Source organism: Lepus europaeus, chromosome 16 (assembly GCF_033115175.1).
Source record: "Lepus europaeus isolate LE1 chromosome 16, mLepTim1.pri, whole genome shotgun sequence".
In the NCBI taxonomy this organism is placed as follows: Eukaryota; Metazoa; Chordata; class Mammalia; order Lagomorpha; family Leporidae; genus Lepus; species Lepus europaeus.
In genome coordinates, this window is record NC_084842.1 from 45828346 (window position 1) to 45844172 (window position 15827).

Here is a 15827-nt window from a genome sequence, read left to right on the forward strand (position 1 = left end):
TCAGTCCTGGCTTCCAGTTTGTATACTGCGTGCACACATGGGCAGTCTGTTTAAGAAACCAAACTGCAGGCTCTGGATTGGTAACTCTTGTAGCAATGGCAGAAGTCAAGGAAAGAGCCTCTGGTAGAAATCTGGAGCACAGATGCCCTCAGGATCCAGCTGCCAGACATGTGAAGAAAGGTTATGTTCTTAGAAAAAACTCTTGCCGAAAAAGAAAAATCAACAGCTCGACTGAAAAATGGGCAACGGCTACAGAGATGATTCATGGAAAGGCAGGGCTAGCAGGCCCTTGAAATGCTGTCTTACTAATAATTTTTAAATGTGCAAAAAAAAGGCAGTCTGTTGACTTAGAGTCCAAAACATCTGTTTTTATGACAAGAATCATTGATAAATCAGTGTATATGTTTTGTGGGTAGAAGTGTCATTTGTATATCCTCTCTAAATGGTAACTTACTTGTTAAATCATTAAAGTGTTCTTATAATCTAATCCAGTAAATTCACTGTTGGGAAATTGCCTTGAGCAAATCTTGGGTGCATAGCATTGTATATAAAAGGATTTCCACACAGTACTGTTCACACACACACACACATGCATACACACATACATACACATTCATAATTTTTTCTGAAGCATTTTTGTATGAATTATATACATCATAGTCTTTTGTCTGTAAACACGTATAGAAACATAATCAAAATATAGTTATGAACTCCATGAATTTACTTTAGTACTTAATCTACTCTTCATATTCCAATTTTGTCAGCTGACCAGGTAATACCTTCTATAGAGTTCCTTTTCCCTCCAGTACACGGGTAAGCACTGCATCTGGTGGTTCTGTCTCTTTCCTGTTTTGTTGTCTTTGATGACCCTCTTTAACAAAATGATCTTCATTTTGCGTCTTCCTGTTTCCTCATGATTATATTGGGAGCATGCGTTCTTGGCCAGCACATTATATAGACAATGGTAGGTGCTTCTCACAGTGCCCATTTGTCCCTCCAAGGTGATGGTCATTTTGACCACCAGTCAGGGTGTTTCCTGATTTCCCCAGTGTATATTAAAACTTAAAAAAGTTCATAGGAAAGTAGAGTTAAAAGATAAGTTTATTTCAGTGAATTTTTAAAAAAAATCCACGGATAGCTTTTTCATAACTTTCATAGCTTCTTAAATGAACTTTTTGTAAACGCCTTGTATGCATGGGTTTTAAAGTATTTTGTACCCCAGTCAGCCCTTCTCTTATTACATTTTCCATTAATCGTGTGAAGTACCCTGATATCATTGCTGGCTCTTACTACTTCCTTTGCAACCACAGAGGAGTCTGAGGAGATACTCTGAGAACCTGCATGCATTCCGCTGCACATCAAAACAACCCTAAAGTCGGCAGCCACTGACGGTTCTTGCCTGATCCAGTCTTTGCTATCATGGTTGCAAAATGCAGATTTTTCAACTTCAGCACCACTCTAAGAATGAGCTCCCCTTGCTTTCTTCCTGTTTAATCTGTCTGCCTGTCAACCTCTTGTTGTCATGGGCTCATGAATTCCTGATTTTTCTAAAAGATTTATTTATTTGACAGATAGAGTTAGACAGTGAGAGAGAGAGACAGAGAGAAAGGTCTTCCCTCCGTTGGTTCACGCCCCTAATGGCCGCTATGGCCGGAGCTACGCTGATCTGAAGCCAGGAGCCAGGTGCTTTTTCCTGGTCTCCCATGTGGGTGCAGGACCCAAGCACTTGGGCCATCCTCCACTGCCTTCCTGGGCCACAGCAGAGAGTTGGACTGGAAGAGGAGTAACTGGGACTAGACCCTGCGCCCATATGGGATTCCGGCGCCGCAGGCAGAGGATTAGCCACAGCACCGGCCCATGAATTCCTGATTTTTCAGTGACTTGTCATAGCATCATTATACCTGATTGAGCATTCAGATTGGCCCAGATGTCACTAGCGGAGGCATCTGCAAAGTGGTTTCTCTATCCTTGTGATACGCCTGTTTCGTTTTTGTTTGTTTTGTGCTTCCTTGCTTGCTGCATTAACAAGATGTTCCACGTTCTTCTGTCTACCCTGTCCCTACCCTAGAGTCATCCACTTCTCCAAGGGGCCCTGGTTCTGTTTTTAGTGGAAAATGAAAGCAATGAAGCAGTAGAGATCAAGATCTGAGTGGCTAGAGGTCCTCAATGCTGTTGTAATGTCTTTGTTTACTGGACCTGTCAGCAAACAAGGTTATATGTATACAAATATACACATGCTGATATACATGCAAACATGAATATTTTAAGAATTCTGAGTTCATATCTTCTCTTTTTCTGTTTTTATTTTATTGTCAAGTAATCTAATAGACAAGTCTTTTCTTTTTTTTAATTTTATTTTTTATTTTATTTTATTTTATTTTTTGACAGGCAGAGTGGATAGTGAGAGAGAGAGACAGAGAGAAAGGTCTTCCTTTTTGCCGTTGGTTCACCCTCCAATGGCCGCCGCGGTAGGCGCGCTGCGGCCGGCGCACCGCGCTGATCCGATGGCAGGAGCCAGGTGCTTCTCCTGGTCTCCCATGGGGTGCAGAGCCCAAGGACTTGGGCCATCCTCCACTGCACTCCCTGGCCACAGCAGAGAGCTGGCCTGGAAGAGGGGCAACCGGGACAGGATCGGTGCCCCGACCGGGACTAGAACCCGGTGTGCCGGTGCCGCAAGGCGGAGGATTAGCCTAGTGAGCCGCGGCGCCGGCTTGCAAGTCTTTTCTTTTAATTGCCTCTGGATTTGGAGGCAAAGCTTAGAAAGTCCCCTCTACAGACACTCCCCCAAGAGTTAGGTCCCATCCTCAGTTTGCACCCCCACTTCCCAGAACAAAAGCCCTGGTTCGCTCATTCCAGACCATCTCATATTTCTCAAACACCCCTGGAGGGATTTGGCTCATTCTTCCTCATGGTTCATATAAGGCCAGATCTTACCAGAGGAGGGGTGTGAGGTGTCTGGGGAGCAAGAGCAGTCTTTCGAACGAGAGAATACATCATTTAGATTTTATTTAGAGGCCGCATGATCTCAGGGAACAACCACTGAATCAGCTTTAGACCTGTGCTTCTCCCATGGCCCTTTGACACCCTGGCAAGTCCTGGGAGAGGCGATGGGAAACAGGGGTCTGTGCCCATCCTATGTGCTCCCCCAGCTCCTACTTCCTTATCTCCATGGCCTTCCAGCTGTGCTGGACACAGAGTCTTGGTGCGGACTGTGCTGGGCCAGACCCAGCCTTGTGCCTGGAGAGGAGGGAGTCTCCTTCGGATCCCAGGAAGTGGGAGGATTGGAGCCACGTCAGGCAGCCCCGGAGGTCAGAGCGAGGCACAGATCACTTAGGTCACTGAGCTGACCTGAGTGTACCTTCCAGCCTGTGGGAGACAGAGATCCCCTTCCCTGATAAGTGGGACATCCCAGTTCCTCCAGCACCTGATTCCGACCTCCATCCCCCCTTTCTCAATGTACAGTCAGGTCACCTGGAGCTCAGGTGGTCTCACTTGCACCCCGTGGTGGGTGAGGGTTTGGGATGGAGGGACTCTAGGGGCAGCTGGAGAGGGACATGGCTGGCTCAGGGTCCCAGCCTGGATCTGACAGCTCTGACTCCCTCACAGTGAGATCGGCAGGTGGCGACGGAGATGCGTTGTGTGTCACCGAAGAGGAACTGGCAGGTGAAGACGAGGACATGTCATCCTTTCCCTGCACCCAGGAGGGTAAGGGCCCTGGGCACTGCCCCTGGTTTCCAATCTGGGCTGAGAGCTCCCTGCTCCTCTCCCAAACTCATGAGAGAATGTCTCTCTCTACGGCTTCAAAATCTGGCTCTCCTTTCTCTACTGTTTCCTTGAAGGCAAAGGGCAGAGGTGCATGGCCCTCGGCTATGCCGTAGACACCACGTCCAAGTTTGACACAAGCCCATCTGTCTCCAGGGCCTTTTCCTTCCAGCTGGCCCAGACTGTCCCTTGAAGCATAGTCCATGCACCTGAACTGCTGCTTGGAGTAGGGCTTTAAGTATAGATTACAATGGTTGTTTTCAATCTTGGCCATACGTAACCACCCAGTGATGCCCGAGACCGGCCTCAGAAATTCTGGCTGCTTTTGGTCTGGAAGCCAGGCATCTGGATTTTTAAATTCTCCTGGTGCTCATAACATTCAGCTGAAGTCGAGTTCCCATTAAAAAAATTCCATAGTCAGGCCATCATTGCATTCCCCTTGGGCGTTGGTCACCTGCCCGGGTTTCCAACAACAGCTGGCTCCCTTCTTCCTTCCTACCACTGGGCCAGCTGGTGCACCAAAATCATTGCCTTGCCTTCCAGAACTGCTTATCCTCTGCGTGGCTGGGAACTGCTGACCAACCTTCTGGTTCCCCGGGGATGTAGGTGGGACTTCAGTTTTCAAACTGAGACAGTCTTTGTGAACCATCCTTGCCTGATGGACTCGCCATGACTGGAGAGTTTCAGTGCTAAAACATAGGACAGCTCCTGGGCAAGCTGGGACCAACTGGTCACCCAGTGGTGCAGAAAGGTTGGCCGCCCATGGGGCTGATCACAGAGGAAAGAGGTGTCCCCTGCCCCCCGCCCTGGGCTGAATGGTGGTAGTGATAGGGAGTGGTATTGAAGATGCTGACTCTGCCTCTCCCCTCCCTGCTCTGTGTCTCTGTAGGACATAGAGAAAGTTGGTAAGCTAGGTAAAGAATGACAGTGGAGAACAAGTCCTTCCTGAGCCTGGTTTGAGATGTGATGAGGGAGGTCAGAGCAGGAGTGCAGCTTTGGCCCTTCAGCTCCAGCCTCCCCCTCCTCCGAGCCGTGACCTAAGCTACTGCCCTCTCCTGTCCCCCCCGCAGGCCAGCCCCGGCTCCGCTGCAGCCGCTGCCAGAAGAACCTGTCCCTGCACACATCGGTGCGGATCCTTTACCTCTTCCTGGCCCTGCTCCTCGTGGCCGTGGCTGTGCTGGCCTCTCTGGGTGAGTCCAGGGCCCGCCCATCCTGGGTTTCAGGGAAGTGTCTGCTCAGGGCTTTGGCAGAAAAAAAAAACTCCCCTGCAAAGATCAACACTTGGTATCTGTAGCCCAAGGCCCAGAACCAGCATCCTCTGGCTAAGGAATCTCACTACCTAATCAAAACTCCTAATTTCTGATGCAGAAGGAGCGATGTGGCTTTGAGCAAGACACTCTCCCATCCAGGCTCCCTGTTTTCCTAGAGGTGAAAGATATAGAACTAGATTTGCTGTTCTCGGTTTCAGCGCCAAGTTGGAGTCACCTGAGACCTTTCAAAAGTGTAAGAAATATTGACACTGGGGCCTCACCCTGCATAATTCAATTAACCTAAGTATCTTTCAGGTGGTTTTGTTGACCATCGGTGTTGAGATCACTGGATGAAGGGGTCTTCTAAGCCCCTTCCATGGTCTATTTGAGAGGTTTTCAAAGTAAGATTAGATCCCCTCCTGCATTAAGATCCTTCCCAGGATTTCATAAAATGCAAATTCCTGGGTCTCACCCAGAGCTACTAAAGCAGAGCCTGCAGGTGAGCCCGCTGCTGAAGGCTGGTGCCTCTCACAAGTGCTGTGCTTTGTACGCTGGAGCAGCTGACCCAGTCATAGTTGGGTGGCTTCTACCCTCTCCTGCTCAGTTGATGGTAAACTGACTGAAACAAATGGCCTGGTATCTCACTGCAATTCCATTCAACTCTTAGCTTCCAACCTTGAAAATCTGTGCTCAACTAGGTTTGTTTGTTCTAATCTACTAAATATTAGGGGCCAGGGTGGGAGAAGGGAGAGGCCTGCTCACCCTGAGGATAAGCACCTTGCTAAGAAGGGCACCTGTTCCTGGCCCTGACTGGGGATAGCCATTAACTAGCCTTCTTGGCTTGAAGGCAACAGGCCAGCATGTTAATGATTTGAATCACACTGTAGTCCTCTTCCAGTAATCCTGAAGGCATGAATTAGCTCAGCCCAAGCCAACCGCTGGTAAGTGCCAGGTATTGGGAGCACTGAGTTCAATTATGTGTCATCATTGAAGGGACTGTCTCCCTTCCCTATCTGCACACTAGAATCCCTGGAGAGAATTTAACAATCCCAGTGCCAGAGTCTCCCACCCCCACTCCAAACACGCAGAGTCCAGATGAATTAAATCATCTCTGGGTTTATGAGAAGCCCCTCAGGGCATTGTAATGTGCAACCGGATCTGAGGACCACGCGTTTCAGAACTTCCCGAGCTCCTCACCCCTATTCAGCTCGGCTCCACCCGTCTCTGCTAAATACTTCTTAGAGCTTGGTCTTTCCAAAAAATGACCAAAATCCCCAGCCGTGAGAGGAGGAGCCACAATCCATGATCAACACTAGCAACCTGGCCCTGGGAGAATTTATCAAATTCCTGGGTAACCCCCCAGGACCTCAGCCCACAGCACCGAGGGACGTGGAGCCTTTCCTAAAAGCTCCAGCAGCCCAGACAAGACGGACAGGGTGAAGCCCATGAGTCCTCTCAGCAGGCCTTCAGTGGGGAGACTCCCCATTCCACCTACGAGGAATCACATCTGGGAAGATGAAATGATTGGGAATGAGATCCAGGGTGAATGGGCTGAGGGTTCGGGGTGAGGAGTGAATAGGCAATCACGGGAGACCTTTAGGGTTTCAGTGTTTGCCTCCAGCTTGGGTATCTCAAGTCCTGAGAACCACATGGCACCAACCTGACCCCGACTGGTAGGTACTCAATGATATTTGTTGAATGAATGACTACATATTTGTGTGTGTGTGTGTGTGTTTGTGAGTATGTGAATAGTCCTACTCAAAGCTTTGTGATCAGAAGTCCAGAGAGTTGGTTACAATTAGTCTTCCTCCAAGTGAACGTTGAAAAGCCACTACATTCATTTAATCAAGTATTCCTCACATGCACGCTGTGGGCCAACAGCTATAGTAGACCAAGGGCAGTACGCTGCTAGATAAACATAGTTCTACCTTCATGGAGCATATCATCTAGAGCAGATTTGGCAAATATTTTCTTTAAGACCAAATAGTTAGTATTTTAGGTTTTTCAGGTCACATGTGATTTTTTTTTTTACAAACAAATTCTGCTATTGTAGAGTGAAAATTGTAGGCAATATATAAATGAAAAGAGGAGGTTATGTTCCAATAAAGCAGACATTGGGCTTAGTCCATAATTTGCCAACCACTAATCTAGAGCAGTGATTTATTAATTTTTTTGGCTACCAGTAAAAAAAATGATTTAAAATACACCAGAAAAAACAGTTGAATTGATGGATAGATAAAAGGATAAAAGAAATGGGAAATAAAGGTAATATAGCAAATGGTAATTATTAAACCTAGGTGATAGACCATGGGGATTCACCGTAGGAGTCTTTTGATTATTCTGTTTGTTTGAGAATGTTTATAATAAAATATTGGCAAGGCAAAAAAATTCATTGGCTCACATCTCCAAAATATATCTACTTTTCTATAAGTTACATATGTGTACTTCTTACCTATATTGTATGTATTATAAAACAACTTTAAGAGGATGAGAAAAAAATTAGATATAAAGAATAAGGAAAATGGCTAAACAAATTAACATATTATTACGAATGAATGGGATGAATGAGTCCTTGGAGACTGACTTGAAGGTGGATGTTTGAAGTATTAGAACAGGAAGCACAGTCATTCAACCTCTTCCTCCATCTAAACATGGGCTCTTAATAAGAGGGAATAATAACTACTGTAAGCCGTAAAGTGCTAGTCTAATGGAACAGCATACAACTATTCCTGGGCACTCTCAAAGGATCACTGTTACTGATTAAGTAAATCTCTTGGCAGTTCGGAGAAGAACAGTGTTAACTGGGGGACAGAGGTTCCAAATACTTTGAAGTCACAGAATTTTGGAGCTGAGAAGTGCCTTAGAAGTCATCTATCTCCCCATTTTCATTTTACAAATGATTAAGTTGTGCTGCAGAAAGGTTAATTGACTTGCCTTGGTCATCTAACATTTTGAGGTAAATCTGGGACTATCCAGCCCTCTGGCCCCACCTTGAGCGCCTGCAGAAGATCTCTGGGAAACACCTTGTTGATCCCCAGACCAACTTAAGCCCCCTTCCCCCTGCCAGGCCCAGCCAGGCACCTGTTAGAGAGAGCCAGGAGTCCTGCTGCTGAGATGTGCTGTAACTGTGAGCCCCTTCATGGAGTGTGATACAATGGTATAACCTTCCCTGGGGGGCAGTTTGACAACTTGCATCAAGGACTCAAAAATGTCAATTCCCACAGACCCAATAATTCTACTTTTAGCAATTTTTCCAAAGAGAATCATCATACACACAACCATCACATGCAGGTATTATTCTAGCATCAAGTGTAACAGACATTTATATGTCAAGCTTGATTTATAAGCTCAGAAGAGGAGGTACTTCAGATATCCCCAGTGATAGGAGACTTTTACATGATTATTGTATCATTTATATACAGTTGATGGAAACACTAAAGGTAGTTTTAAAGTGATGTAATCCTCAGTTGAAAATGTCCATGATGTGATTCCAATAAAGCAAGATAAAAGAAAACACATGAGATGCCTAGAACATACCAGTTTTGCTTTTGTTTTCTTCCTCCCTTCCTTCCTTCCCCTCCCCCCCCCCCCCTTCTCTTCTCTTCTCTTCTCTTCTCTTCTCTTCTCTTCTCTTTTCTTGGCAGAATTACAGACAGGGAGAGACAGGGAGAGAGATCTTCCAGCCACTGGTTGATTCCCCAAATGGCTGCAATGGCCAGGGCTGGGCCAGGCTGCAGCCAGGAGCCAGGAACCTCATCTGGGTCTCCCACATGGGTGGCAGGGGCCCAAGATTTGGGCCATCTTCTACTGCTTTCCAGGTGCACTGGCAGGGAGCTGGATCAAAAGTGGAGCAGTGGGGCCAGTTCTTTGGTGTCATGGGTAAAAGCCACCACCTGTAGTGTCAGCATCCCATATGGGCACCAGTTTGAGTCTTGGCTGCTCCACTTCCGATCCAGCTCTCTGCTAAGGCCTAGGAAAGCAGTAGAAGATGGCCCATGTCCTTGGGCCCCTGCACCCATGTGGGAGACCTGGAAGAAGCTCCTGGCTCCTGGCTTCAGATCAGTGTACCCCTGGCCATTGTGGCCACTTGGGGAGTGAGCCAGCAGATGGAAGACCTCTCTCTCTCTGCTTCTGCCTCTCTGTAACTCTCCCTCTCAAATAAATAAATCTTTTAAAAAAAATAGTAAGAAGTAAAGCAGCTGGCCCATATGAGATTCCAGAATCGCAGGCAGTGGCTTAACGTGCTACACCACAATGCCGACCCCATTTCCTTTTTTTTTTTTTTTTTTTTTTTTTCTAAAAAAGTCTGTATCTATGTAGCTGTAAAATGACTGTCAATGTGAAAGAGGCTCAAGGAAATACATGAAGATGTTTGGCACAATCTCTGGATGATAGGATTAAGAATTATTATTTTTTTAAAGGGATGTGCAGTGAACTCTGGCTGTCAGAGGCACATCCCTCCTCTGCGATCGGGACGCCTCCTGCAGGATAGCGAATGGTGTAGGCTGCAGAGGGCCTGATCGAAATGCCTTCCCAACAGATGACCACTGTGTGGACTAAGGCCCTGCCCAGTTTCTTATCCATATTTCCCCTACAGTTTTCAGGAAAGTGGACTCTCTCTCAGAAGACATCTCCTTGGCACAGTCCATCTATGACAAGAAGCTTGTGTCCATGCAGGAAGATCTCCAGGGGCTGGGTAAGTGTGTGAGTCTAGCTGTGCTGATGACTGTGACATAAGCCAGCATTCACTGGGGCGGGGCAAGGGGCCCCCAGGGCCGTGGTGCCCCAGAGCAGGGCGGGCTTCACCGGCCTTCCAGGCACAAGGACACACTCACAGCTCCCTGCCTCCCTCGCCAGCCAGAGCACCATCCATCCAGGACTGGGGCAGGTGGCTCTGTGTGGAGTGCACATCTACCCAGTGTGCAGATAGAAAAGGAAGCCAAAGACGGTCCATTCCCAAAATATCCTCACGCATTGCAAATGATCATTGAGACCCTCCAAAGCCCTCTAACAGGCCAGCCCCTTAGTCCTCACTGCATGAGGCCACTCTGCAGCCCATGATGCTCGTCTTCTGCTTTACCCAGGAGTGTTCTGAGAGAGGAGACAGAAGGAGCCATCATCCAAGGGTTTAGAAGTGGTCTGATGCAGATACAAAGTCCTGACCTGCCACTAACTAGCTGAGCAAAGCTTTGCAAGTCACTTCTCTCTGCCTCATTGCCCATGAGTCACAGCATGAAAATCTTTGTGCCGCCCTCTCCACAAGTTTATTACAGAGAGGGTCAAGTGAGAAAACAGATGTAAAAGTATCCAGAGAAATTTTAAAATAAAGAATAAATGGGAGGTGCTTGGCCATCTCAGAAAAGTTATGGAGATGTGGTTTCTAGAATTTGGCCATGGGAATAGCAAAAGTGTCCTAAATCCTACATCTCAGATCACAATAAAGGCGTTTGGTAAAATGAGATTTTGTAGAGATGGCAAGGCTTTCCCGAGAAGGATTCCATAGCAGGACTTAGGAAAGAAAGCAGAGTTGGGAAGCCACTTGCCAATTCATCATGCTCTGACGTGTTTTATTTAAAGACACAACCACTGTCCCCTGATCCTTCAGCAACTCAAAATGTTTTCCCTCTCTCCGGAAGATCCAAAAGCCCTGAACAACTGCTCCTTCTGCCATGAGGCTGGGCAGCTGGGGAAAGAGATCCGGAAACTGCAGGAGGAACTAGAGGGGCTTCAGAAGATGCTCCTGGCCCAGGAGGTGCAGCTGGACCAGACCTCCCAGGCCCAGGAACTGCTGTCCACCACCAGCAGTCAGATCTCCCAGGAGATGGGCAGCTGTTCCTTCTCCATCCACCAGGTCAACCAGTCTCTGGGGCTCTTCCTGGCGCAGCTGAGAGGCTGGCAGGCCACCACAGCTGGCCTGGACCTCTCTCTGAAGGACCTCGCCCAGGACTGCTATGACGTCAAGGCCGCAGTGCACCAGATCAACTTCACCGTGGGGCAGACTTCCGAGTGGATCCACGGCATACAGCGGAAGACAGACGAGGAGACCCTGACCCTCCAGAAGATTGTCACCGACTGGCAGAACTACACCCGGCTCTTCAGCAGCCTGCGCACCACCTCCGCCAAGACCGGAGAAGTGGTCAAGAACATCCAAGCCACGCTGGGGGCCTCCTCTCAGCGCATCAGCCAGAATGCCGAGAGCATGCACGACCTGGTTCTTCAGGTCATGGGCTTGCAGCTGCAGCTGGATAACATCTCGTCCTTCCTGGATGACCACGAGGAGAACATGCATGACCTCCAGTACCATACCCGCTATGCCCAGAACCGCACGGTAGAGAGGTTCGAGTCCCTGGAAGGGCGCATGGCGTCTCATGAGATAGAAATCGGCACCATCTTCACCAACATCAACGCCACTGACAACCACGTGCACAGCATGCTCAAGTATCTGGATGACGTGCGGCTCTCCTGCACACTGGGCTTCCACACCCACGCCGAGGAGCTCTACTACCTGAACAAGTCCGTCTCCCTCATGCTGGGCGCCACAGACCTGCTCCGGGAGCGCTTCAGCCTGCTCAGCGCCCGGCTGGACTTCAACGTCCGCAACCTCTCCATGATCGTGGAGGAGATGAAGGCCGTGGACACGAGGCACGGGGAAATCCTGCACAACGTCACCATCGTACGAGGTAAGCGTTGGACCCAGGCAGGGCTGCTGGTGTAAGGTGAGATCCTAGCAGGCTAATACGATCCTGTAGCAAGCGCCTAGGGTAGTGAGCAGAGGGAACATCCTTAGAAGCCATAGTGTATGGTTTCTAACTTTGGCGATCAAATCTGAATTTTCACATGGAGATACGCTTCATTGGGCCCACATAGACAGATAGACCTGTGTTTTTGAATTTCTGTCTCCTCCAGCTTTCTCCTTTCCCACTCACTGCTCTCAGCCATCCAACCATCTGCCCGTCCCAGGCCCATCACTCTGATGCTCTGCTCTCCTCCCAGCCCCCATGTGGCCTCCTGGGTTCATCATGGTCCTCGAGAGAAACAGAAGCTATGGTGTGTAGACAGATAGACTGACAGAAAGGTATTATAAAGAATCCTCTCCTATAGTTATGAAAGCTGGCAAGTCCAAAGTCGGCAGATCTGGTGTTCCAGTTCAAAGAGCATCAGGCAGGAAGAATTTCTCTCGTATTCAGGAGAAGGTCAGACATTTTGTTCTGTTGAGGACTTCACCTGATTGGATGAGTCCACCCACTATAAGAAGGGCTATCTGTCTTACTTAATCTATCAACTTAAATCTTAACTGAATCAAAACACCCTCACAAACATGTTCAGTATAGTGTTTTCCAACTAGCTGGGCACCCTGTTGTCCAGTCAAGTTGTCACACAAAATTAACCATCACAGCTCTACCCTTTGTCAACTTGGCACCCATACACATCTTCCTAAACCATACTTAATGTCTAAATAGACAATGACCAGCTCACAAGTCCTCCTAACATGATACAACTACCCTGTGTACAACCGAGAATGTAATAATTTTTTCCCCAGAAGAGGAGTTAAAGTCCTGGAGTGATTTGTATTCTTCCCCTTATATCTCATAACTTAAATATTTTGATGTAAAGTTAACAATATTTAAATGCTGTGATATAAAGGCAACACATCTATGCTACACATAAGAGAACAAGAAATGAAAGCAAGCAAAGTTAGTTGCAATATACATAGATATATTCATAAGAGAATAAAGAGTATATTCACAGTCATGAAATATTTATCACAATTATGGTCCTCATTTCTGTAACTGGGCCCATGCTGGCATTTATAACTACCTCTTCCAGCATCTTTGCCTCCAATAAAAGCAGCTCAGCTGGTTGTGTTTCTTTACCAGGTGGGATGATCCACACCTTTATTCCTTAAGTGTCTGGGCCATTATTATTCATACCTGGATTGAGTTAATGAAGTTTTCCATTGATCTTCATCACCACGCATGATAATACTAAGAGACAACCTGAGTGAGTTCCTGTATTCCAGGCATATTCTCCTCACCTCTTTCTAGAGTAGCAGCACCATATGTCCTTGATCATCAGGATCGATCACCCACATCAACACAGTAACTCTTTTCTTTGCCTGTGGATTCAGAGGCATGAGGAGCCCAAAGTGGCCGGGCAGCAGTCTTAATTACTGCCCCTTGATTCTTGAACCTGTGAATCTTGGCAGCTGAGGAAAGAATGCCATGTGTTGGACACTGATTAAGAGTATTTACAACCTGCTGGAGAACCTTGACCCAGCCACACAAGGTATTGCCAACTAGCTGGTGCTATAACTGGGTCTTCAAAAGGACACCCCACCATTCTACTAAGCCAGTGGCTTTAGTTTGGGGGAGAGCATAGTAAGACCAGTAAATTTCATGAGTATGGGGCCTTCGCCTCACACCCTTCACTGTGAAATGAGATCCTTTATCAGACGTTATGTTGTGTGAATGCCATGACTGTGGATTAGGGAATCTATCAACTCACAGATGGTAGTTTTGACAGCAGCATTTCATGCAGGAAAGGCAAACCCATATCCAGAATAAAGTCTATTCCAGCAAGAACAAAATGCTGGTCCTTCCATGATGGAAGTGGTCTGGTGTAATCAACCTGCCACCAGGTAGCTGGCTGTGCTCCCCAGGGAATGGTCTGTATCAGGGACTCAGAATTCATCTTTGCTATTGGCAGATTAGACAATGGCAGTGGCCACAGCCAGGTCAGCCTCGTAAAGTGAAAGTCCCTCTTACCAAGACCATGCATAACCTCCATCCCTGCCAGTGTGGCCACTTTATTCATAAGACCATAGGCAATGACACGAGTGGTTGAGAGAGTAGGCTGACTAGTATCCACAGAACTGGCCATCCTAGCCACTTGAATGTTAAAATCCTTCTCTGTTGAGGTCATCCTTGGGTGAGCATTCATATGATACACAGATATCTCCACAATTTTCACCCATTCGTGGAGATCTATCCCTATACTTCTTGCCCAGAATTCTTTGTCACCACTTTTCCAGTCGTGTTCCTTCCAAGTCCCTGACCATCCAAACCATGGCCACAGTCCATGAGTCAGTATATAATATCACTAATGATCATTTCTCCTTCCAGAGCAAGTGAAAAGCCAAGTGCATTGCCCAGACTTCTCCCCACTAGCATTTGCTACACCACTGATGTCACAGAAAAGGGCTGTGGCACTGCAGGTGTCCACTTTGTGTGGTGCCTGCATATGGTGCCAAGCCATCTGTAAACCAGATCCAACTTTTCTCTTCCCCTGTCAGCTTTTCATGAGGCTCTAGGTAGAAGCTGGGAAAGAAAAGATAGCATAATAAGAGTGAGGACTATGGACATTTGGGCCACTTCTTCATATACTTGTGCCTTCAAGGCCTGCTCAGGCCCTATCACATATATATCCACTTTCATTTGATGATGGAGTACTACTGTATATGCCCAAATTGATGCTTTGTGTGTCAGCTAGCATCCAGTTCATAATGGCTGGCTTAGGTCTCTATTAAGGCCAAGTAAAACCAGGTATTGCACCTCCTTTGGGCTGGCTGCAGCCACCTGTCCTTCACCTTAGGAAGGACATCATGATGTGCCCGTGCTACCTTTCATCAGACTTATCTCCCACCTTCTGACAGATACCTTTCCTACCAGTAAGTTCATGGTTGCTACTTCTTGCTCATCAGGTGCAATCAGCATAATGTAATCCATGTAATAGCTCAGTGTGATAGCCTGGGGAAGAGGAAAGTGATCAAGAGCTCTGGGGGTGACATTACGACGTAAGGCTCAAGAATGGCCATTCCTCTGAGCAAGGGCAGTCAGGGTGCATTTCAGCCTTGCCGGCCTGCAGCAGATGGCTCCCGGCAGTCTTTAGTGACAGGTATGGCAATAAAAACATTTACTGATCAATAGCTGCAAACCAGATCCCAGGGAATATCTTAATTTGCCCAAGCAATGAAACAGCAGCTACGGTTGGAGTCACTATCTCGTTAAGCTTCTAATAATCCACCATCATTCTTCAAGATTCAATCATGTGTCCACCAGCCACATGGGCGATCTGAGTGGGGATGTGGTGGGCATCACCACCCCTGCATCTTTCAAGTCCCTGAGGTAGCACTAATCTGCCCCTGGTGGTGCAGGATTGCTTTGGTTTACTGTGTTCCTAAGTGTGGCTTCCAGTTGGCCTTTCCCATCATAATAGCCCTCACTCCACAGGTCTGGAAACCAACATGGAGGTTGTACCAACTGCGAAGGGTATCTGTTCCAATTATGCACTCGTACTGGAGGAATAACCACAACATGGGTTCAGGGACCCACTGGATCTGCTGTGAGTTGTAGCTGAGCTAAGCTCCATTGACCATCTGACCTCCATAAGCCCCTACTGATAACTGGAGGGCCACAGTGATGTTTTAGGTCTCCTAGAATGAGAATCAGTTCAGATCCAGGTCCACTGGTCCCCAAAAGTTCTGATTAATTTCCTTTCTCCAATGTATACTCTAATTAATAAAAGACTGCATGTTCCTTTGGGTAAGCTGTCAGGTTAACATTATAAATATTAACGCCATTCATTGGAGTCTTTTCTCAGGAGGATTCTGTCTCCCCTTCATTCCAGGGTTCTGGTTCTATAAACTGACTCAGGTTTGGGAATTGACTGAGGGGCATGGTTGTCTTTTTATGATTCAAGTTTAGATTTTTGTTACCTAGAACCTCTCTGTTTATACAGATCAAGTAAGAATTTGGTAGGCTCCCTATCTATTTCACGTTGAGGAACACCATGGTAAATCAGCCAGGGCCACAGGCC

General features: G+C 47.3%; 1 protein-coding gene across 3 annotated transcripts in view; it reads left to right on the top strand.

Moving 5' to 3' along the window:
• The window catches only part of SCARA3 (scavenger receptor class A member 3), a 38813-nt gene that overhangs the window by 14975 nt on the left and 8011 nt on the right, over positions 1-15827 (top strand). For 2 of the 3 annotated variants that reach the window (XM_062213230.1, XM_062213228.1), the window contains exons 2-5: positions 3607-3705; positions 4833-4952; positions 9610-9708; positions 10649-11692. In XM_062213230.1, coding sequence (XP_062069214.1) covers positions 3607-3705; positions 4833-4952; positions 9610-9708; positions 10649-11692 — 1362 coding nt within the window. Of the gene's footprint in view, positions 1-3606; positions 3706-4832; positions 4953-9609; positions 9709-10589; positions 11693-15827 lie in introns of those variants that run through there. The other variant, XM_062213229.1, reaches the window with a different exon arrangement.